Source organism: Spinacia oleracea, chromosome 1, assembly GCF_020520425.1.
Source record: "Spinacia oleracea cultivar Varoflay chromosome 1, BTI_SOV_V1, whole genome shotgun sequence".
Lineage (NCBI taxonomy): Eukaryota > Viridiplantae > Streptophyta > Magnoliopsida > Caryophyllales > Amaranthaceae > Spinacia > Spinacia oleracea.
Window position 1 is genome coordinate 128478192 of NC_079487.1, and position 23888 is coordinate 128502079.

The 23888-nt window shown below is 35.8% G+C and overlaps 3 protein-coding genes across 7 annotated transcripts; 2 read left to right on the forward strand and 1 right to left on the reverse strand.

The window, feature by feature from the left end:
• Positions 1–944: 944 nt before the first annotated feature.
• Positions 945–6727, reverse strand: LOC110777416 (PHD finger-like domain-containing protein 5A). Of its 2 annotated transcripts, none has more exons than XM_056827783.1 (2): positions 6605–6727; positions 945–1570 (listed from the first exon to the last, which is right to left on the reverse strand). In XM_056827783.1, the coding sequence occupies exon 2, from the start codon at positions 1534–1536 to the stop codon at positions 1204–1206; it is 333 nt and encodes a 110-aa protein (XP_056683761.1). In that variant the 5' UTR covers positions 1537–1570; positions 6605–6727; the 3' UTR covers positions 945–1203. The 2 variants fall into 2 exon arrangements, with proteins under 2 accessions (XP_056683761.1, XP_021837711.1); XM_021982019.2 differs by lacking the exon at positions 6605–6727 and adding an exon at positions 5543–5700.
• Positions 6728–8857: 2130 nt separating this feature from the next.
• Positions 8858–12917, forward strand: LOC110794517 (gibberellin 2-beta-dioxygenase 8). Its single transcript, XM_021999492.2, has 3 exons — positions 8858–9555; positions 11751–12072; positions 12503–12917. The coding sequence occupies exons 1-3, from the start codon at positions 8873–8875 to the stop codon at positions 12740–12742; spliced, it is 1245 nt and encodes a 414-aa protein (XP_021855184.2). The 5' UTR covers positions 8858–8872; the 3' UTR covers positions 12743–12917.
• A 2943-nt stretch (positions 12918–15860) lies between these two features.
• Positions 15861–23828, forward strand: LOC110794519 (uncharacterized). Of its 4 annotated transcripts, XR_008920066.1 has the most exons (12): positions 15861–16464; positions 17524–19959; positions 20063–20192; positions 20294–20382; positions 21407–21651; positions 21784–21870; positions 21966–22065; positions 22175–22391; positions 22485–22602; positions 22763–23066; positions 23150–23210; positions 23298–23373. XR_008920066.1 is itself a non-coding variant. In XM_021999493.2 (11 exons), exons 1-11 carry the CDS (start codon positions 16387–16389, stop codon positions 23475–23477), a joined length of 3741 nt encoding a protein of 1246 aa, XP_021855185.1. In that variant the 5' UTR covers positions 15863–16386; the 3' UTR covers positions 23478–23828. The 4 variants fall into 4 exon arrangements, 1 of the variants encoding a protein (XP_021855185.1); XR_008920065.1 differs by having other exon boundaries at positions 22763–23210; positions 23298–23385; XR_008920067.1 differs by lacking the exon at positions 23298–23373 and having other exon boundaries at positions 22763–22890; positions 23150–23202.
• The last annotated feature ends 60 nt before the right edge of the window (positions 23829–23888 follow it).

Genomic DNA, 23888 nt, shown 5'->3' on the forward strand with positions numbered 1-23888 from the left:
TCTTACTTACAGAAATATCACACTTGTGTTGAAAGAGATAGCGTAAAACAAATATTCTACATAATTTAACATACAGAAATTAAATATGACATTCCTTTTATAACGTGAACGTTGTATTGTATATTTGTATGGTATGTGACGTCCAAGTGAATTTCATTATCAACTTCAACTTGTTTTGTTTTTACATGAAACTTTATTTTTAAATTCTACATCCCACTTGCACCAGGTTTCAGCTGGGGGTACAACAAAGTCAACATACCCTTTAATTATAATTAGTGCCACCAAATAACTTGATGACTTCTTTTTAACATGTTTTTAGTTCAATAGATGCCATGTTTTTAGGATTGTTGTTAAACTAAATTGATACTCACCCATTTGTTTGCTTGTGTTCAAATCGTTACTTTAAAGTTTGAACTTGTAACCTCTCCATTATAATTAAACAAGTTCTATTGTATGTTAGCTATTTGAGACTCATTACATATAAAGTCTTGACAAAAAGAGTATAAAATATTGTATTCATTTGCAGGTTAGTATAAAGCCAATAAAAGGGACGAAGATAAGCTGAAGTAATCTAGAATGTCATCTTCCTTGAAAAAAGATAAAGAAGTATAAGTGTATCTTAATTTAGTTGAATTGGAATGCATGCATGCAGTTGAATATTTTTCTTTTGGTGAAAAATGAAAATGAGTTGAATATTTCCAGTCCAGCAAAGTTTGCGGCTCCACCAACTCAACTTCCTTACAGCTTTTCAAACAAGTATAATATGTTTACACAAGATTACTCAGCTAATTTCATGGGTAAGCCAATATTTCTGAGTAATTTTAATGCTTATTTAACTATTGAAAGAAGTAATCAACCAGATAATACATGTTCACATACAAAGAGAAGCAATTAATCATCAACTAATACAATCTGTCCTCGTCTAAGGCGCGGAAATACCAAAATGCTTCGAGGAGGAAATCGAATTCCATAACCCAGCAAAATGTGCGGCTCAATCATCTGAGCTTTCTTAAAACAGTACATTAAACAGCAATATATCTAACTCTCATCCACATTCATAAGTTTAGTCAGCTAATTTCATGGGTAAGCCAAAGTTACATATACCACAAGTATCAGAAATAATAACCAGATAATACAAACTTGTACTACAGTTTAATCTTCAATAGCAGTCTGAAACAAGTAAAGTGATACATCTTCTTATCATCATCGTTTCTTAAAACCGTATTTCTTCCGTTCATAGAAAAGATCTGTTTTTGCACTTCCCAGATTCACAATTTTCGGACACCCATCTCTATCCTTCTCCTGTTGAGTACATTCCTTGCAGTAATAAGCATCTGAAATTCCAACACCTCCACAGATAACACATCTCCCCTGAAATGATCCGTAATTGCATTCATCACAAACTCGCACCAGTGTGCATGGACGCACATATGAATCACATATTACGCATTTTCCATCGCACTTCTCACAAAGTCGTCCGATAGCAATGCCTGGCTGCTTCCTGCACATGATAAGATCCGGATGATGCTTTGCCATGGCTTCTGGAAAGACCTTAGTATCTTAACTAGTACTGCAACAACCGTATCCAAGTGTCAATAATAGAACTGAAACCTAACACAAAAAATTGCTGATACCACTGAAAATTGGAGGTGCTGTAAGTGTGATTCAAGAAATGGGCAATGCATTTATCTATTGGGTACTTCAGTTCTTACGGTAAACACAATTACGAGATTACTATAGACTATAATGGAACAATCAATCACCACGTGTACAGTTACCAACAAGTAAATGAAATATTGAAATGTCTCTCCAACTCTCAGGCCTCTGCCAAAGAACAGCCCCTTATATACATACTAACTAGAAGAAGAATAAAACCAAGCATTTGGCAATTGGTTTAGACTTTAGAGTACCGTAATGATAGAAGAGAGCTCATCAAACCAGGAGCAAAGAAAGGGGAAGGCTAAGTAATTTCTTTTTCAAGTTAAAATCCAGAGACTTCAGAAGATGATTATTATACTCACGAAGTCACAATTGGGAAAGAAGTCACAGAAACAGCAATTCATAGCAGAAAACTTAAAAAATAGTGTCTTAACGAGACGATTGATTGAACAACAGGATCCCTTAAACTTTGTGATACTTCTTGTTCCATGGAAACATACATGGGAAGAGAAGGGAACTAAATCAATGAGAGCTACGGGCTCCAACAATGATATTTTGGTTTGGCAGCCATGTATTATTCATTTATTCCTATGGTTAGTGATGGTCTTTATGGTGGGTTAGAGTAATGTCCTACGCCATGTTGTTGGGCCTGTGGCTACAACCGATGTTCACCCATATTCAAACTTTAAACGAATTAAAAGAACAGAAAGGAGAAAATTGAATGAACCAAAACACTTGGGACTACTCTTGTCCAATCCCCATACTTGGGAGCATAAAGCAGAGCAATTGAAGGCATCAGGCATTCCTAATAGAAAAGTGAAACACAGATAAAAATCAGAACCAAGATGACACTAATTGTCAGGTGCAATAAATGATCAAAGCCAGTGAAACTTACGACTCTCCTTACATGCGCCTCATTTGTTTCAACTGTTGCATATACTATGCATGAATTGACTACCACTTACACCTGACTTATATAAGAGAAAACAATAATCTCACTGTAATTTTTTGTAATCGTTCAACTCTGAGGTACTTGTACCCAAGATATTGACTTTAGGGCCAAAATGTGAAAGAGGTGTGATGACTAGGACGGAGAAACCTCGTGTTCAATGTATTCACTCAAGGAGAAGTCATTTCTCAAGAGATGACCAGTTTAGTAGTCCAAGCTTTTGAAAGAAGGGGCGAAGGATTAAAGGGAAAACCTTATCCAACACGTGCCCAAAGTTACTGATAAATGAAGAAAGTGGTGTGACTGTGTGAGTGAGTAACTGGGTACTGAGTAGGTTTGCCTGAAGGTCCTAGAGCTTGAGTCAACCACCAGTCATTATACAGCTTTATAAAGCTGGAGAAACCAATGATGGTTGATTATTCAAAAAATTATGATCCAATTCCATTGCATCCATCCGACTTATATTATTTACTGAAAAATGACTTGAACCTTTCACAGGCTAACCCTCTGATGATGTACAGTCTCAGGAAGGTAGTAACAAATCCATCTAACTAGTATCGAGTTTCAGGTCAATCATTCACAAAACCTACCACAAGAGCCCTAAGCACAAATTACTCATCACAATTCCGCATATATGATGATTCTAACAATATGGTTATGGTCTATCCTAACTTGAGATTTCTAAACAAAAGCTAGTATTAGGATAAATGAACCGGGTTGGTACCGGGTAGCATAGTTGATAACTTGATATATGATCGGGTCAGACCACTAAAAATGGGTCCAGCCATGGTCAGCCCAAACGATATTTCTTGCAGTCTCTACTCTTTAGGCCCACATTAAATGATGCATCATACCCAGTGTTACCTAATTCCCTAATCACCCCACGAACCGGAAAGGCAAATTATAACATCAAAATGGTAGTTTTTGGTCTAATTTAGCAAATTATGGAGCGAATTGCAGACCCGTACCCAATCTCATACTAGCAAATCAGGTAACAATGATCATACCTACATGTATTGCTTGATGATAGAAATATGCACCATTTGATGAAGTTATAGAAAAATTATTTATGACGGGAAATATGTTGTTCACTTTATGATTAATGCGATACATCTGTAGCTAATGCCTATTACACTGTAGGTTGATTTGGCTAGACCACCCGTTGAAGTTTTTAATCTCATTATTTGATTCCAGAATTTCCCATTTCCAATTATGACAGAAGTTGCATTTTTTCGAGCACCTTAAATGGGACTTGGTGAGCAAATGAGAAGAGGAAAGAACAGTGGAGAGGAAAAGTCGAGTCAAACAAGAAATTGAAATCCCACTTGGGACAGAATTCACAGAAACAGCAACTCGTGAAGCTTGTGGATTTTTTCACAAGACAATTATACTCATAATTGGGAAAGAAGTCACAGAACGAGCAATTCATAGCAGCAAACTAAAAAAAATGAGTCTTAACGAGACAATTGATTGAAAAGAGGATCCCTAACTTTTTTATATTTCCTGTTTCATGGAAGCATACATGGGAAGAGAAGGGAACAAAACCAAAGAGAGCTTCCAGCTACAACAACGAGATTGCTGTTTGGCACCCATCTACTATTCCTGTGGTTAGTGATGGTGTTTATGATGGGTTGGAAAAGTGGTCTACGCCATGTTGTTGATCCTGTTGGCTACAGCTGATATCCGCCCCCTCAACCCTAGAAAGAATTAAAAGAAATAGAAAGAAGAAAAAAAGGAATTCCTTTTATAAAGAAGGATGCCACATTTTCCACTATATTTCCTTCATGTTTTCCCTTGAAAATCATTTTCCTTTGAAAATGTTTTCGTTGAAACATACGAAGACTAAAAAACACCATATATTTCCACTACAAGAATTGGTCACTCAACCAAAATGCAAAACAGATTCAGTTTATCGAGAACTGTAAAATTATCCTCATTACAAACCCTTCGGGATGTGCCCTAGATTACAATTCCCTCCACATAATAACTTACCTTTGTTTCTTTAGACGCTTTAATACACTAGATGAAAATATTTACTTGTTTTAATTACTATTAGTTAAGCTCCATAACCTGCTCTTCAGTCTTCAACTCAACCACCCCCCAAAACAACAGACTGACATGATAGTTCCCTTACCTAGAATACTAACAACAAACTCTAATCACCTCATGGGCCAAAGGAACGAATTATGATTATATCTTCATAGAAATTGCAGAAAACGTGAGACAACCCACACAATTATGATCTTCTCATCCTTGAAAGAGTACCAGTAAGCTAGATTACTAGAGTTCAAACAACATTTTAAAATTTTACTTCCAGAAACAACACAAGAAGCAAGACAATGTCACAAATTATGTAGAACTTCATAAAACTACCCATTGAAGTTTTAATAAGCCAAGGAATTGGCTGCTCAAAGCCTCAAACGACTAGAAATTTGTAAGTCGAACACGTCCTAGTCTTATTTCATTGGATTGAACAACGGAATTCAGGGCTTACTCCGCCAAACACAATGGTCACAAATATATCAGAATGGCAATGCCCAAAACAAATCTTCCAATTAAACCTACAACACCATAAAATTTTCTAAATACTGACAGCGCTCAAATGGAGTCTAATCTACAAAGCCCTCCTAGACATTTAAATAGTCAATTACAATTTAAGGAAAACCCAGAAATTATAACCTAACTAAGTGTTTGAGCTCAAAGTGGCCCATAAACCAAACCCAACCCTAAATTACTGTAGAAGTAATTAAGCAAAAATCAAGAAATCCCAGTATAAATTACAAGAAATCGAGAACAAATACTTGAAACATATCACTAACAGAAAACTAAAATGTCTTCAATACCATAACCATAAAGTAGCACTCAATTAACGAAATCACGATGAATTAACAGTATGTCATAATATCAAATGAAGGAGTTCTTGAAGGAAATTACCTCGACGGAGTAAGAAACGGCGATCGTTGCCGCTCCGGAGGGGAGAGGAGAGAGAAAACGAGGAGGCTTTTGTTGAAGAATGCAGAGAGCAGAAGAGAAATACTAGAAATAATGAAGATTTTAATTTTTAAGCCCATATGAAAATTTTAAACCTCTATGTGGGCTTCTAACACATAAAGCCCCTAGGTAAAGTCAATCAGGGGTCGGGTCTAATTAGTTCGGTTATTAACTATACGGTTTGACTATATTAAACTAGCCATATATGCACGCATTGTGTAAGGGATGGCAAACGGGCGGGGCGGATGCGGGTACCCCTCCCCCGTACCCGCCAAAATATTTTTCACCTGTCACCTACCTGCCACCCGCAGCGGGTATAATTTTCACATCTATGCGGGTATAATTTTCACATCGCACCCGCTCCACCACCCAAGTGGATATCCATTGTCCACCTGTACCCGCCTGCCGCCCTGCCCCATAATATAAACAAATCATCTTTTAAGCTACTAATATGCGCAAGATGACAATACACAACCAATTTTAAAAAATCCATCATATTTCTCAAGTAAAAATAAATCAGTATTACAAGTTAAAAATCTGAATACTTAGAGAAATAAACAAAGCTCAATAGATACAATGCAACATTTGCTCCATATCCAATCTTGTATCATCTTCATCATCGTCGTCCTCTAATTATACAATTAGAGTGTTACCGTAGTGATTAATTTATTTCAAAGTTAACACGAAGTCCAACTTTAAACTGTCACATGTCATCTATTTATCAAACAAACAAACAAATCAACCCAACATAGTATGAAATAATAATCAAAACACCCACCTAGTTCCTGTTACAAGAACAAAAACTAGAAAATAAACAAAACCCTAACTCATGTTTTAACTTCAATTAACAACAAGAAACTAATGTGAATTACCAAGAAATTCAACCAAACACTAAAACCATCAAGTTAATCTGTTAATATTAATAAATTTATTCAAATTACCAAATGGTGTTCAAACTTAAACGAAAAGGCAAGAGAAAAGGGATTTCTATACGTATTAAATTACCTACGATTTTGCGATCGATGACACCTCTATCATCCGCGGTGGCCGGCTGCAAAAACAGAGATTGAGAATAGATAGGTCGGGGGCGGCAGTGTCCGACGATAATGGTGGTGGGACGGTGGTGGGACGGTGAGGGAGAGGGGGAGGCGTGAACAACAGGGAGTCAGGGGCTTGTAATGGGCTTGTAATATTTGGGCTTTAGGTAAAACGTAAATACTTCCTCCGTTTTTTTAATACTCGCAACGTTTGTTACATTCACGCATGTCAATGCACAACTTTGGTCATTTATATCAAAAAGTTGATATTTTGAAAATACACGTTGAAACGAATTTAACAATATCTCACATGACTATGTTTTATCTTATATAAAAAACAACAAGAATAGTCAAAGTAAATTATAGAATAGTGTAAAAAGTCCATTGCGAGTATTAAAAGACGGAGAAAGTATAAAGTTTCATTTTGCGGGTACAATACAGGCGGGTGGGGCGGGCGGGTGGATGCGGGGCGGGGTAGGCGGGTATGTCCTCATATCCACCACCTACTCGTCACCTATGGCGGGTATGACTATTCATATCCATACCCGCCCACTACCCACCAAAGTCATATCCATACCCGCTCCAATTGGAGCGGGTGCGGTACGAAACCCACGAAATTGTACCCACTTGCCATCCCTAATTGTGTTAGTCAATCTATTACTATATACTAAAAGAGACACCAGGAATGACACATGTTAATTCCTGGTGCGATTTTTTCCAGCCAAAAATCACTTTCCCAAAAAGTGAATCTGTTTTCTTTTATTTTTATTCTCTACCTTTTTTATAAACTATTTTTGTATGAAAACAAAATTTAGTTTATAAATTATGGAAATAATAGATACGACGTAATAATATTTATTCTAGATTGGTAATATTTTAGTCAAATCGCTATAAAATATATCACTCAATATTTTGGTTAAATTACCATATTAGCATTTTAAATATACATATTAGATGAATTAATTTAAATGAATATGTTAAAAATGTTATAACTATGCAGTAGTTTGCGGGATATTCAGTTAAATATTTTGTGAAAAAATTATCAAAATCCGTGCATGTACGGGATCTAATCTAGTTAAATAATAAATTTTACTTGGTATTTAATATTGATTAATAATGAAGGATAATAAGAAAATTCACCATTTGTTTGGAGTCACTTGTAAACAAAGATTTTTTGATAATCAAAACACATAGATTATTTTTTTTGTATAAAAGAAATTATATTTCATACTTTGTATAAGTTAGTTTTTTGTTTACGAAATAAAAGATTGATTTTTAATATTAAAAAAAGAATTTAAATGAAAGGTAAAAACGGCATTTCACAAAATACGCCGCCTCAAGCGTACCTTTATAATAGAGATTTTTATTGGGTCATTTCTTTTTTGTCGACTTGCTGCCAAAATCAGGTCAGGTTTTTTTTAGCTCTAGTTGATTTTTTATGGATTGATTGTTATTCGGGTGATTTTTTTTCCCGATTAAGTCTAATTAGTTAATAGACTGTTGTCAATGAGTTTATTTGGAGGAGAAATCGGTTTCAACACTCTACGACAACGTATAAGTTTGACGCTATTCATGACACAACTTTCTTAGCATCCCCGAAATCACGACTTGAGTTGAATCGTGTCAATTCAATATACTATCCACCACTAAATTCAGTTGATCAAATAATATCTAAATTAACTACGCTCCTACAATACAAAGAAGTTTGGTAGTGTTGTCAATCAACACCTAGTTTCTTACACCACTACGACAATCTAGCCTATGCAATGTTGTGAGTCATTAGATATGTTATTTATTGAGTTTCCTTGCATAGAAAATTCATCACTATTTTTATACTCATAATTATCAAGATATAGAGTGTTCAGTGCGGTGGACAACACATATCACCTCCTAATATAGTTATTGCATCACCCTCCACGAGCAGACAAACTATTGTGTGCATGTGTTACTTCAAGAGAGTTATATGTGTCATTTTACACATCATTTTATCTCCTTATCAAAGAAAATAACACTTTAATCATTACTTATCACGCAAACATAGATGTCTAAGCCTCAACTCCATTACTTATTTTGTGATCAAAATTACTTAAAATGATTGTAGTTGAGCATTGTGTCACATTAAATTCATGTAAATTTCAAAGAAGTAGCAAAATATCAAAACAGAGACATTAGGTCCCAAAAACCTAAATAGTTGGCCCCACCCTTGATCTCATGTTCCTATCTCCCAAGCCCATATATGGACCCAAACATTATTGCTGCCTCTTCAACCTCAAATATCCAATCTTTCTCAATACAATTTCATATTTTCAACTTGTTAAGTCTGTCAAATACCAACCCACTTTACAACATCACCAGAGCAACAAACAGTGAGAATCCCTCATCAATCAAACCCTTCTCCATAATATTCCCTCAAAAAGTCATGTCAGAATCCAATATTATTGAAAATCATTCTTACCCACCTATATTTCGCTCACCATTCAATGACACGACCAGAAAACTCGACCTGAAAGACGAGCAGGGAGAAGGGGCAGAGAGTACAGGGACCTTAGACCCTCTGCCCCTACCCCTGCCCTTAATTGATTTCCAGTGTTTGGACGATGAAAAACTCGACACGGCATGCAAGGAATGGGGAATATTTAGGTTGGAGAATCATGGGGTTCCAAGTAGTCTATTGAGGCAGCTACAGGAGCATGCCAAAACGTTGTTTCGGCTACCCTTTGAAGCCAAACAAGGCCTTGCTAAAAGATGCCCTATAAAATACTTTTGGGGTACCCCTGCCCTTACTTCTTCAGGGGTAGCCCTTCTAAGAACAAGTGATGCCCTTAATATGGATTGGGTTGAAGGTCTTAATGTTCCTGTTTCTCAACTTCATCAACATCTCCAACACATTCATCATGATCCCTTGATTAATGATTTCAGGTATTTAGTTTAATACTAATCCTTTTATTTTCCCATTATTATGTTGTTAAATGTTTTGTTTGGATATGTAAGATAAAAAAATAATACGGGGAGGTGGATTCAAACATATGATTTATCGTACACAGTTCTTGCTCTAACCATTAAGTTAAGTTATCATTAATAATGTTATGCTAAATGTTATTATAAAGTCAGTCATCATAGTACTAGTTTGTGTCAGCATAAAATATAAATTAGTCAAAATATTTTATTAGTATGATGTAATGTAATGTAATGTAATGCATTAATCTGCACGTAAATCTCCACCATTTTTGCTTACAACTTTGTCACTTAGTCACCTACTACAATTTATGTTTCCATGGTCATCAATTGTTTCAAGTTACTAGATTTAATTTTTTATTATTATTATTATTATTATTATTATTATTATTATTATTATTATTTATTATTATTATTACTATATTTATTTTAAGAAGGATTAAGAAGACTCCATAATCATCATGCAAATTGCCTTACGTCTCATCCGCACAAAAGATTGTAATATTGAAAATCCAAAACTACGGATTAGGTGTTTGTGAAGATGGATGTGGGCCGGCCCGGCCCAAAGCCCGATCCGACCCGACACGAAAAAAGTCCGGCGGCACGGCACGAGCACGAAAAAAGCACGATCCGGCACGGGCACGAAGTCGTGGGCCGGGCCTGGGCCTTAATTTTTTGGAAAAAGCACGACAAGGCACGGCACGACAAAGCACACTAAATTTAGTAAAATTAGCCTTAGGCACGACGGGCCGGCCCGGCCTGACACGAAAGCCCGTGGCTTGGGCCGCGCCGGGCCTTGGGCCCTTTTTTAACTTTTCGGCCCAACTCGGCACGACACGAAACAACGTAGGCCTGGCGTGGGCCCGGCCCAATTAGACACACGGTATGTGGGCTCGACCCGAAGCCCAACCCGACCCACGGCCATCTTTAGGTGTTTGTAGTCTCAAATGTATTCTGAAAAGAATGTACCGGTCAAGGATGCAATTTGAGGTTGTGCATAAATCAAATTCAATCTACTGAATTGCAAATATTGGAATCGCATGTGACACTCATTTAGGCCCTGTTCGACAAAATTAGCGGTAGTGGATAGCGGGTAGCGGTTAGCTGTTAAAGTAGCGGCTAACTGATATGTGTTCGGTTAAAGTAGTGGTTGATATTTTAAAATAAAATAAAAGGTAAAATGTTGTTTAAAAATTTATTATAAATATGTCAAAAGCTACCCGTTACCTTAAAAGTTACTAATTTTAACGTTTGACAAAAGCTACCAAAACGCTACCTTTACCGCCAACCGCTACCTAAACCGCCACCTTGCCAAACACTTACAAATTTTACCAGTAGCGTCTTGACTAGGCCAACGCTACCCGCTACCTCAAACGCTACCGCCGAACACGCCCTTAGTAGTATCCGATCTGAACAATATTCTCCATCAAAACCCAATTTAAAAGTTGAACTTTAAGGTTTATTATGTGGAATATGTTGATCATGGTGCGTTCTATTAACCTGATTTTCACATATCTTATCTTATCTGAACTTATTTTAGTTATAAATTGTACTTGGTCAACCTTATTTTTCCTGAACTTATCTTATCTGAACTTATTTTACTGAAATAAGTAGAAATAAGGTGAACAGAACAGAGACTAAGACTTGCTTTTGAATCCATATAAAAAGGAGAAGGGGAGACGTGTCTCCATTTTGGGATACTTTTAGAATAATTATTTTGAGGCGGAGTAAGTAATATTACGTACAAAATAGCATACTTAATTAATGTTACATGCTCAAAATAATTGCAAAATGCATTAAGAAATGAAATTAATCATCTAATTTTGTTATAGAAACTAGAAAGCAAATTGCAAATTGCAAATTGCAAATTGCAAATGATCTAATACAAACAAAAACAAGACTCGGAGTACTCGTGTAATCGTGAAATATTTTAGGCCCCTACCTATTTTTATTGGGGACCAAACTATGATCTTTGGAATGTACGTTACATACAATTCATTTACCTTATTAGTTTGTTTTGATTGAAAATAATTGGTCACTAAAATCGTGAAGGTTGAGATCTGGTTTCGAGTCAAATGTTTTACACCGAATTGTCCAAGTCCAATTTATTAATTTTTTGTAATGCAAATGTACCTAAATTCATATTGTTGCTTCCACAGAGACTTATTGGAAGACTATAGAGGACATCTAACGAGAATAGCCTCCACATTATTTGAAGCCATGATTAACAACCTCAAACTTGATTTACAACAAGTTAAACCATGTTTAGACGAATCAACGGGGTTAATTCGAGTTTACCGGTACCCTCGTCATACAATTAACGAGCATGTTAAGGGTTTGCATGAACACACAGACAGTTCTATTATCTCAATATTGAGTGAAGATCAAGTAGGAGGCCTCCAACTTTTGAAGGATGATAAGTGGCTCAAAGTTGAGCCTATCCCAAACACATTGGTTGTTAATCTCGGAGATATGATGCAGGTATATTATATACATGTGCACAGTACTCACTGCAAATTTAAAAATAATAACGTAAATTTGTAAAAAACTATCTTATAAAATTGATCTTTATGAAAAACTATCTTATAAAAAAATGATGTAATTAACTAACTTTTAAAAAATTTATGTTGTAAATACTACATTTCGTAGGATTGCGAACGTTAATTCAAGAATCCGGGATTGACTTTATTAGATGTATCTCACGTGGTATCTAACGGGAAAAAGAGTAATTAAGTGACACATAAGATGCATATGGTAAAGTCAATCCCGAAATTTTGAGTCAACTTTCATAATTCGGAAAAATGTAGTATCTTTCAACATAATTTTTTTATAATCATATGCACGACATTTTGATAAAAGAATATGAGAATTATTTACTTAATTCGTTTTCGGTTTTAATTATGATGTGCAGGTTTTGAGTGATGACGAGTATAAGAGCGTGAAGCACAAGGTAGAGCTAAACAAAAACAAGGAAAGAGTGTCAATAGGCTATTTTGTGTTCCCAGAAGAGAACACTTTGATAAATAGCTCAAAATACAAGCCTTTTAGTTACAACCAATTTCGAGCTCAAGTTCAACAAGATATCAAATTACATGGTACTAAAATTGGGCTCCAAAACTTCAAGCTTCCCCATACAAGTCAGACTGTATAATCCTTGATTAACTGTCATACGACTCATACCATGCTCAGTAAATTGTTAACTAGATATGAGATGTGGACTATTGTAATTTGTAAGTAATGCTCAATCCGGACAAGATAATAATGTTATAATTTCCAAATATAGTTTTTTTTCCCCAGTGGAAGTTTACCTTTTCCCGTAAACTAAAGTTTAGATTTTATACCATAACATGAATAAATTAAGTTTAGTGTAAATGTGATTGTATTATTAAGGACAAATATGTTTTTTTTTACTATAACGTTAATCACAAATTCACAATGGGTAACCAATTGAGGTTGGCATGAGTGGTTAAGGGTCTCTTGCTCCTTAACCAAGGTCTCGAGTTCGAGCCTTAGGTATGGAAAAAATCTCAACTGGGAGGGATGCTGCCCATCGAGGTACCCATGCAAACTCCTGCGGGAGATTAATCCACTCGCCGAATGCGATAGGAACTCCTCGTAGTAGAACCAAAAAAAAAAAATCACAATGGGTTCAATCATATTCCCGGTAAGGGCACTTTGGGGTCGGGGTTCCTTATCCTTCATGCCACTTTTAAAAGGCCTTGCCCGCAAACACAAGTGAGTCCTCGTGCGAGGTTCGAACTTCCAACCCAATATAGATGTTCTTAATCTTCTTACTTAACAAAACAATCTACTTATTATACATATATAGGGCATGTTCGGCAGTAGCGTTTGAGATAGCGGATGACCTAATCAAGACGCTACTTAACCGCTACCCGCTACCGCTAATTTTTCCAAACAAGACAATCGTATCATTCGTAATAACTCTTTACTCAAGACGACACAAATTCTTCTCAAATACTTGAACAGTCGCATGTTTATGCCGGCCTAACGTTTCCCTCAAAAAATAATTTAAAAGCTCTTCAATCTTCACTCACCTTCAATCTTCAGACTCTGCCACATCAGCTTTTCACTAACTTTTTCATTATCCAGACTCACACAAAACTCACCCTATTTTTACACATTATCCCCAGACTCACCTCAGACTCACCTAACTCTTAAAATAATATTTTATGTATATATCTTTTTTTTGGTACATTTGCTAAATAATGTTGAAACTATGTTTTCTTATATATAAACAAAGTAGACCCGATCAAAAGGCGGGTCGGGTCGAGGACATAAAAATTTGTCCATTATGTCGGGGCGGGGCAGACCGGGCCAAGCTTTGGGCCAATTTGTATACCCAGAACCCGCTATTTCGGGCTAAAAATAGTGGGCTTTTCAGGCCAATTTTGGGACGGGCCAAATTTATAACGAAAATGGTTGTTTTGCGTTGTCCAAAGGCCGTAATTTTTTTTAAAAAAAATCGGGTCGGGCCTTCTGCCCAACATCCGGTAATTTTCGAACCGGGTCAGGTCGGGCCAGCGGGCTAGGCCCATGTTGATCAGCTCTAAAACAAAGTAATTTATAATTCGAGAAAAAATGAAAAAAAACATAAAATGTTAATTTTGAAGTTGACATATATTCCGTACAAATTAGAAACAATGATACAACATATTAAATTCAAAAGATCTAGAATATAAATTTAAAGGCAAATGAAACAAAATAATACATAAACCATCAATAATTTAGTTGGGTGAAATAAGATAAATTAAGTTTGATGATGTGACATGATTTGGTTGGAGGAATAAAAAAGTGGAGTCTTAAGTGAGTCTTGAGTGAGTCTTGGATTTTCAAACTCACTTCAAGACTTAGGATAAACTCACCCTAATACACATACGTGCCCGATGTACAATGCAGGAGCATGATAATAGTAACTAATAAGGGTCATGCCTTTGAAATCGGGCTAAGAAAGTTCAATCAAAATGATGAAACAAATGAATAAGTAAACAATTGGAGAATGAGGGTCTGCATTTTTTGCTTCGTTCTTCCACTGCTGCCATTTGGGAAATGGTTTAACTCTTAAAATGAATGTACACAATTGGAGAAATTAGGGTTTATCAATACAGGAATACAGGATTAAATGAAGTATATATTAACTCCCAATTTCTCTGTATATAATTGGCATGGTTGTTTACGAAACAAACTTTGTAATTGAAAGTGGTGGTTCAAATATCTTAATCTCTCTATACTATCTCCCCAAATGACAATATACTTGTACCACGTAATAATTGTGTGGCCACCTTAAATAATTAAGTTAGTGAGATTGAGAAGATTCATAGTTGATGTCCTCAAAAAAAAATAAAAAATTAGTTGTTGAATGAAAATATTTTATCCTCGTTGAACCTAATTGATTTTCATTATAATTACCTTTTATCGACTAATTAAAAGTTATTTTTATATTTGCATTGATTTAAATGAATATTACTAAGGTCCTGTTCTGTTCGACTTATTTTGACTTATTTCAGACAAAATAAGTTCAGATAAGTTCAGTTAAGTTCAGATAAGTTCAGATAATATAAGTTCAGCAAAAATAAGTTTTTTTCAGACATTTTCACACGCAAATAAGTCTATTTTAGACAAAATCTTCTAGATAAAATAAGTTCAGATAAGTTCATTTAAATTCAGATAAGTTCAGTTAAGTTCAGATAATATAAGTTCAGTCAAAATAAGTCCAATAAAACAGAGCCTTACTAAGTAGTTCTTTGAGTGGGTATACACTTACACTGTTCTATTATATATATAGTTTTTTTTTTTTTCTTTTCTTGAATGGTGAAACAATGATTATGAATTATATCGGAATTTAAATTAGAAATTACTTTAGTATGAAATGCAATTCAGGATTCAACATCAAATTTTCAATTTTGTTTGATTTATATTGCCAAAACACATTAACCATTAATTTATAGTAACAATTTATAAAATTATCTGAAACCTACCTTATACTCCATATATGGGAAGTTTTATCTTTTAACTATTGAAACTCGAGATTTTCTGCCATATAAAGATGCATTCGGCGAAATCTATTACAACCTTACAAGTAACAAAAAGAACCAGACCTTTTAAAACATAAATTATATTATTATTCTTTTAAAAAGTAGTTATTTTGCTTTCAAAAACGATTCTCTAACACCGCTCTCTTTCGCCGATAAAATATTTATTTATTGATAATCCGCCATAGCTCAACCAGCTCCATTCAACAATTCTTACGCGAACTCGAGCCTTCTCTCAACTATCCAACAATCCTCTAGTATCGAATTTTAACATCCTAAAAAACTCCCAAACACATGAAATTCCTATAAATAGACAAACAAATGTTTATTTAATTAACTAATCATACAACATAACAATATTAGAGTAGGACACCGATTTCCCATGTATTTTTTTTGATAAAAAAGTAATGAGAATCAATGTATCATAATTTTACCAACACATGTAAAAATCTTAGCTAAGAACAAGGACGTTTAGTAACAAAATTCAAGAAATTTAACAAAAAATAAAAAAGGGAAAGAAAAAAAGAGTATCCCAAAGCAAGAAAGCTAAAGAATAGTTCAGCTTGGGGCACAAGGACTAAAAATAATAAAAATAAAAATAAAAATAAAAATAATAAGAATAAAATGAATAATTAACTAACCCTTGGGAAGCTGAGACTGTTGTTGTTTTTGTTGTTGTATTTCTCTATTTTCATGTTTTCTCTCTCCTCTGTTGCTGACTGAAAAGAGCCGTACATACACTTCAATGGCGGAGTCTGGGAACCACAGAAAGAGACGGCGATTACTTTGCACAGAAAAGTTTCTTTTGGATGATTTGGTTGAGGTATTTTCCACTCTCAATTTCTCTTTAATTTCGTTTCTCTAGTTTTTAACAATTTTGGGTAATTCTTGGTTTCTTCTTTCCTCTGTTTTGTTTAATCGACATTATGGAGATTAAATCTTCGATTTTTAATGTGTTTTTTGAAGTTTTGTAATGAGAATCGAATACCCTCTTGTCTCTTGTTTGATGGGGTTTTCTCTGATTTTTTTTTTTTTTGATAATCTGATCAGATTTTCAATTTTGGCGTCAAATTCTCATGCAATGCTTGAAATTGGGGTTTCGTGTGTGTGGGTATTGATCAGTATTGTTGCATTGGTGATCAGAATATCTTTATTGTCATTTTAATTTTACATGCATTAGCCAATTTGAGCTATATTGTCTATATTGGCGTACTCCAATTTTGTTCTTTTGGGGTTTGATTTTAATGTTCCTGTTCTTGCAATTGATGACTAGGGTTTGTGATTAATTCTGTTTTTCTTAATTTTCCTTTTTGAAATATTTTTAAAAATTTATGATTTTTGTAAAAATATCCCGTTGGATCAGAGAATACTGTTATTTGGTTAATATTTCTGGGTTCAATTTTTATTTGTCTGATTGCTTGTTCAAATTTCGGCATTGTACAGTTTTGATTTTGTCGAAAACGATCACACTTTGCATGTTTGTGTTGCTGGCACTCTTCTTGATTAAGAGTTCATAGAAATTATTACGGAGTATGTATCTTGGGTTGGTTTAATATATTATTTGGGCTGTTATCTCCAGTATTAAAGTTTTTGATCAGGAATATTAACTGAAATTTTAGCTTAGAATTAATATAGATAATTCTCTCAAGAGTATCAACTGTAAATGATAGAAGTAATGGCGTTTGTTCAGTGCAATCTGAGGTGAATTGGAATTTATATTATGTCTTTTCTGATTTTGGGTTGTTGCCAGTAATACGGATTACATCAGCACAAGAAAGGGGAGATCTTGTTGATTATGGTAGAAATTTGCTTGAATATTCCTGTTTAACTGCTTTAGTGGAGTTCATTTTTTACCTGTAAAATGAATGTGTAATTGGTGCAGGTTAGAAGTGTTGAAGATGGATTCCAAGGGTCATGGCATGCTGGATCTATCATTGGTGTTGATGGTAGATATAGAGAAATAAAATATACAAATCTTCTTCATGATGCTGATGATGATTATGACTTTTTAACTGATACTGTGGAAGTTCCTAGTTCAATTGACGGAACCTCCACCTCCACCTCCACCTCATCAAAAACATGTAACCGAGGCAGGATTAGACCAAACCCTACATTTGGGGATATGGCAATAGAGAATCTCCCTTATGGCCTCTGTGTTGATTGTTGGGTCAACGAAGCATGGTGGGAAGGTGTGGTTTTTGACAATGATTGTGATGCCAGTAAAAGGAAGATTTTCTTTCCCGATTTAGGCGATGAAGTGATAGTTGATCTTAAAAGCTTGCGATTAACTCACGACTGGGATGAGGTTACAGGAGAGTGGAATTGTAGAGGAAATTGGATGTTTCTGGAGATCATCGATAAGCTTGGGTTGGATACTTATATTCCTGTTTCCCTAAAGCAAATATGGTATGATGTGAGAGGGAAAAAAGATTTTGTTAATACTGGGGAGTGGCCTTTCCCTGTCAAGGATAAGTTGGAAAACCTGGTGGCGCAGGTCATCCAGGAGAATTTACGGATTACTTTAGATTCATTTCTGAAAGGATGTTTCTCTTCCGAAACCATGTCAGAAAATCATGAAGTCGTATCCGGTAATGATGTTCCTCCTAAAGATATTGACTTTCAAGATGTTGATTTAATGAGAGAGAATGATGCTGCCGTTACAACCATTGGCGACTTGTGCGGAACTGCTGAACTGGCAACAGAGTTGCAGGATTCTGCTCTCACCAACAATCAAGTGGTTCCTGTACAACCCATGGCCCTGTCAATTATATGTTCAGGTCAGACAGGGTTTGGTGTTAACACGAGACCTTCTGCTGCAGAGTCCCAGTTTTGTAACAATTCTAAACCTGATGAGAAAAAACAGCTTAGAAAAAGTAAGCGGAAGTTGCAGTTTGATGATCATAATGAATTGAGCATTGAATCTGAGTACTGCCCGCAGTCCATGTATGATTATGCTCAACAAGACAGGCCTGCAAATAGTTTGACTAGAAAAGTCAGGCGTCATCTCCGTTATTTGGGTTATCAAATAGAACAATGTGATAATCTGAAAACGGTACGTTATACCTCTCCTGAAGGAAGAACCTACTATAATCTTCGCCTTTGTGTAAACTATGAGAAGAAAGAGGCAGAGAAATCCTCCTTAGCAGCAGAAGATGTTCGGAGTGGAGACCTTTCATTTCCTTCTAAGTTGAAGCGTACTCTAAAGCTTAAGGTATCAAATAGGGGGAAAGTGCTGAACCTAAATATTGAACCTAAATATTGCCCAGAAGCTGTATCCAAATATGTGAGAGCATCGGAGACAAAGTGCACCTTGAAGGCTCGTAATGAGATGCAGGATGAAGCTAGGGGACACTTGTCAGCTATGGGGTGGAAATTCTGGCCTCAAGCGAAGAAAGACAAGAAGGACGAGTGGCGCTATGATTCCCCTACTTCTAACAAGACATATAATTCACTATTGTCCGCTTGTAGGGCGATTGTAAAAGGTGCGGAGATGCATAGTTCTGGCCCAATTGTAGATGCAAAAAGTCAAAACCCCGAAGGGCTCTCAGGTGAACATTCATTATCTGATAATGAGGATCGTCGACATTGCTTAACTCAAAAATACCCTCGGGCTCTCATGAAGTGTAAGACAGGGAAAGTTCAGAGGAGGAAGCGGAATGGTTTTGTACCCTCGATGCCTTCTCTACTTGAAAGCAGAAGAGCAGAACATGAAGTTGAAGATAATGGGCTTGCAAAGCGTCGCTCTTTCAAGAAATTGAGCACTAGTTTCTTACCCAAGAAAAGGAAAGCCTTGGGTAAAGTAAAGACCAGTTCGGACAGCAGTAACTTGTCTCGAGTTCTGCGGTCAAGCAAAAGAGTTCGGCAGGTTGGGACTTCTAGTTCATCACAGGCACCTCGGACAGTACTTTCGTGGCTGATGGACAATGGTGTGGTGTTAGGAAGGGAAAAAATTTATTACTACAGACAAGGAGATAATAAGCCTTCAGCTGAAGGGCGGATTACTCTAAATGGGATAAGCTGCAGTTGTTGCACAGAGGTTTTTAGTGTTAGTAGCTTTGAAGCACATGCTGAAAGAAACTCCAACCGACCAACTGGAAATATAATTTTTCACAGTGATAAGAAATCTTTGGTGGAACGTCAAGTGTTATTTATGAATACAAAGTTGGAGAGCTTCTCTAAAGTACCACTGGAAAGGCCTAGAGGGAAACGGCATAAAAGCTGGAATGACCACATATGTTCAGTTTGTCATTATGGAGGTGAATTAATTTTATGTGATCGGTGTCCATCATCATTCCATGCACAATGCCTTAATTTGCAGGTTGGCACCCCCCTAACACCAACCTCAATCCATTTACCTCATATAATACTTTGGATGTTTCATCATTTATCATTTTGGTTATAATTTTCATTTTTCTTTCCAGGACATTCCTAAAGGTGATTGGTTCTGTCCATCATGCTGTTGTGGTATTTGTGGTGAAATATACTTTGATACGAATACAGAATGCTCTACTGACAAAAGCATGCTATCTTGTCACCAATGCGAGCGGCAATGTAAGTTTTGTTGTTGTCTTCTCTTTCCCACTCATCTTGTCTATTTCTATAGTTAAATGGAAACACTTTGGTTCTTAATTAATTAACTGCACTCCCTGCAGATCATGCTTGCTGTATAAGAGAAAGAGATATGGTTAAAGTCGATGTTCATCTTACAGAAAATTGGTTTTGCTGTAAAATATGTGAAAAGGTACTTGCCATTTTACATTTTAGTTCACATATACCTGTCAATACAAGGTTTTAAAGGCATAAACCTTTAAAATTATTTTCAGTTAAATTTCTCCATCCAAGCTTTCATGCTTTACTACTTTGCCGATGAATTCTGATTTAGCGGGAGTTTCATGATTCAGGAGATTACAAGTCCTGTAATTTGAAAAGAGATGTTTTACTTATTTATTTATGTTCCGGTGCGATGAAAATGTAATTTGATTTAAGGACATCCAAAATGTTGAAGGCTACAACAGATCGGTATATGTTATACTATCCCCATCCCCCGCTCCCGACTGTGAGCAGAAATACCAATGGATTGACATTGGACTAATATCTAATACGAAGTAGTAAATATGGAGTTATTCATTGCTTAATTTGCTTGTTCTATCTCTGTTTGAAATGCTATGGATTTTGTTTTAAAAATATCCATAATCGTTGAGCATAAATATATATTACCTTTTAAATTTTTATTTAGTTATAATTTCCTTGTGTTATATATTTATTCAGATCTTCTATCAAAATTCTTTTACAATGTTTCTGGATAAGAGGATTTTAAGGACAGTTTAAGGGGTTGGAGGAGACTGTTGGATTTAAAAAACTTCTTTGTTTGGATATGGATCGGGGTAAGGGGGGAAGGGAAGGGGAAAAAATGATAGGATCCAATTTCCTTTCCCTTTCAATAAGCCGGTAAACACATGCCCACTTTCTCTTCCCTCTCTTTCTTTCCCCTCCCTTTCCATCCATGTTTGATGTCAAAACGCTCTGTTAATCTTTGTAATAAGTCTTGTAAATGTGTGCACAATCAGATTAAAATTTTCTTATTTTGTCCCTATGTTTTAATCCTGACCCCTTTGCTTAGACAGTCTTCTAATAAATAATTTTCTATAGCTAGTTTAAAATTCATTTTGTGGATCAAGTGAGTAAAGGTAACAATATAAGGGTGGGTTTGAAATAAAAGTGATCTTGGTTGTCTTTTCTGGTTCTGATTACATGCTATCTTTTAGGTGTACTGGGGTCTCCAGCAGCTTCTCGACAATCCCATTCGTGTTGGTCATAATGATTTAACTTGGACATTGATCAAACCCATGGACTACCTGGCTAATGACTCTGCTGATTACGATGCCGTTGCCACGGCACAGAATTACAGCAAGCTTAGTGTGGCTCTTGAAGTGATGCATGAGTGCTTTGAGCCTGTGAAAGAACCTAGAACCAAACGAGATCTTGTTGAAGATGTTATTTTCTGCAGAGGGTGAGATGCTTTAATCTATTTCTCTACTTAGAGTAGAATAAGTGAATCACTGAAAAAAGAACTCTTGTTTTATACTTTCTCATCTTTTAGTATGTATCCACTTGTAATGCCAGTGTTTAATTTTATGTCCAGGTCTCAACTGAATAGACTTAACTTCAGAGGATTCTACACAGTGCTTCTGGAAAGAAATGATGAGCTGATTACTGTGGCCATTTTGAGGTATGTATTGCTTTTATTGACTCCAAATCAATCATATTTTGTATCTTGAATTTTCAACACTTTCTTGAGCCTGAACTCAATTTTCTCTCGTGGAGGGTGTATGGTGACAAAGTGGCAGAAATTCCACTCATTGGTACCCGCTTTAAGCATCGCCGGCTTGGAATGTGTCGAATTGTTATGCAAGAGATTGAGAAGGTATCCTTGCCTCCTTGTATGTTGTTTTCTTTTAAAATGAGATACTTGGTATATCATGCATTTCCAAACTGTCACAAGTTATTCACCCATTTACTTTTTTTTTACTCAGAACTTGATCAAACTAGGAGTAACAAGGCTGGTTCTTCCTGCCGCAGCAAGTGTATTAAACACTTGGACTAGTGCGTTTGGTTTTACTCCAGTTTCCAATACCGAAAGACTTGAGTTTCTGAGTTACAGCTTCTTGGATTTTCAAGATACTGTTATGTGCCAAAAACGTTTGGGAAAGCTTCCTTTCCCTCTACCACACTTGTCAAGGGATACATCTGGTATGCAATTAATTTCATTCTGATTGATAAAACAAGATTCGGATTAATCATTCATTCATTTGAAATGTATAATTATCTTTTGGCTTGCTACAGGTGTCCATCTTCAAGTTTATCGCAACATAGAAGGAAACAGTATCAGTGACGACCCTGAAGGGAACAGTCCCATATCTGAAGTTTCTCAAGAAGATCAAATTGAAAGAGAATTAGTGGAGTATGCCCTTCCTTTCTTGCTTGATATAGACAAATTGTAGATCTCTGCATCTAAAACCTGGTTATAAAAATGAGTGTTGGATTTTTAAATTTTGATAACCTAGTCAGCTATACACGACCCTTTAATATGTGTAGAATTGTAATTTAAATATTACTTCCAGGGAAAACTCGGGCATACGTGGATAGTAAAATCTCGGAAAAAGTTCACCTTCACCTTCCTGTCCCATCCAAAGAGAAACATCAGCAAAAATGAAAACGATCTTGCATTTACTCATCATGAATTATGAAGGCATGTAGACTCCTTATGGAATGTTCTTCAAACAAAACTCAACATGAAGGATATAAACTAGCATCAGTACATAATCCTGTGAAGCAGCAAGATTTTTATATCTTTAAAACGAGGCAACATCTTGACTTTTATTTATTTATTTTCCAGATGGGAAGCATAATCATTATCCTAATTAGGTTATTGAGCCCCCAAAGTTTCTGTTTCTTTGGTTTCTGAAGTCTGATTATGCTGTTAATCATTGTTCTTTTTATATTGCTAGTGGCTCGTGTGAAAAATCAAATGGTGGTATCAATGATCAAGACACCACCATTGCTATTATGGTATTAAGCTTCTTTTTCCCAGAGTAGTTAAACTTAAACCTTTGCGTATGTGAAATGTGATGTTTTGACAAAGTTTCGTGTGTATAGGTGACTGATCCAACCAATCAAGAATATGAAGCATGCAACTCATTGTCGTTAAAGGAGCAGAAGATAGAACGCGATAAATGTGATGAAAATTTAAAGTTTTACACGAGAAAGAAGGCTGTGGAGTTGAGACCTCCTGTTCCTCAAGCGAACATTCCTAAAGTAGAAGTAAGTTGTAGATAGTTATAGTTATGGCTTCTGGAAGAGTAGAGACTGTTATTCCTCGTATGCTTGTGTCTTATACAGGATTCGATAAAATTTTATCAAGCGTAATCTGTTAAGAGTCGGTATTGTAACGCCAGGATTTCTGTGCAGAAATCCAATTTTGTAACTTCCCTATGCATTAGGATAGTTTTAAGGTGAAGCTGAAACAGAATTTTAGGTTTCTGTTACTGGTGCACCCCTTTTTTTTTAGTTTCTGTATAGTTTCTGACATAAACCCATGAGAGCTTATTTTGGGTTAATCTTCTGTCTGTAAATGCTCTCAAGTGGAAATGAATGTTATCTATAATATTTACTGGTAATTTTTCACCACATTTTGTTAGCCGTCCCGGACGCCCCCTCCTCCTCCCCTCTCTTTCTTGAGCAGGTACC

Coding starts and splice junctions, on each gene's coding strand:
- LOC110777416 (XM_056827783.1), bottom strand. CDS start 1,536: ATGGCAAAGCATCATCCGGATCTTATCATGTGCAGGAAGCAGCCAGGC.
- LOC110794517 (XM_021999492.2), top strand. CDS start 8,873: ATGGACCCAAACATTATTGCTGCCTCTTCAACCTCAAATATCCAATCT. Junction 9,556..11,750: donor CCCTTGATTAATGATTTCAG/GTATTTAGTTTA, acceptor TTGCTTCCACAG/AGACTTATTGGAAGACTATA. Junction 12,073..12,502: donor ATCTCGGAGATATGATGCAG/GTATATTATATA, acceptor TATGATGTGCAG/GTTTTGAGTGATGACGAGTA.
- LOC110794519 (XM_021999493.2), top strand. CDS start 16,387: ATGGCGGAGTCTGGGAACCACAGAAAGAGACGGCGATTACTTTGCACA. Junction 22,066..22,174: donor TTATGCAAGAGATTGAGAAG/GTATCCTTGCCT, acceptor TTTTTTACTCAG/AACTTGATCAAACTAGGAGT. Junction 23,211..23,297: donor ACACCACCATTGCTATTATG/GTATTAAGCTTC, acceptor TCGTGTGTATAG/GTGACTGATCCAACCAATCA.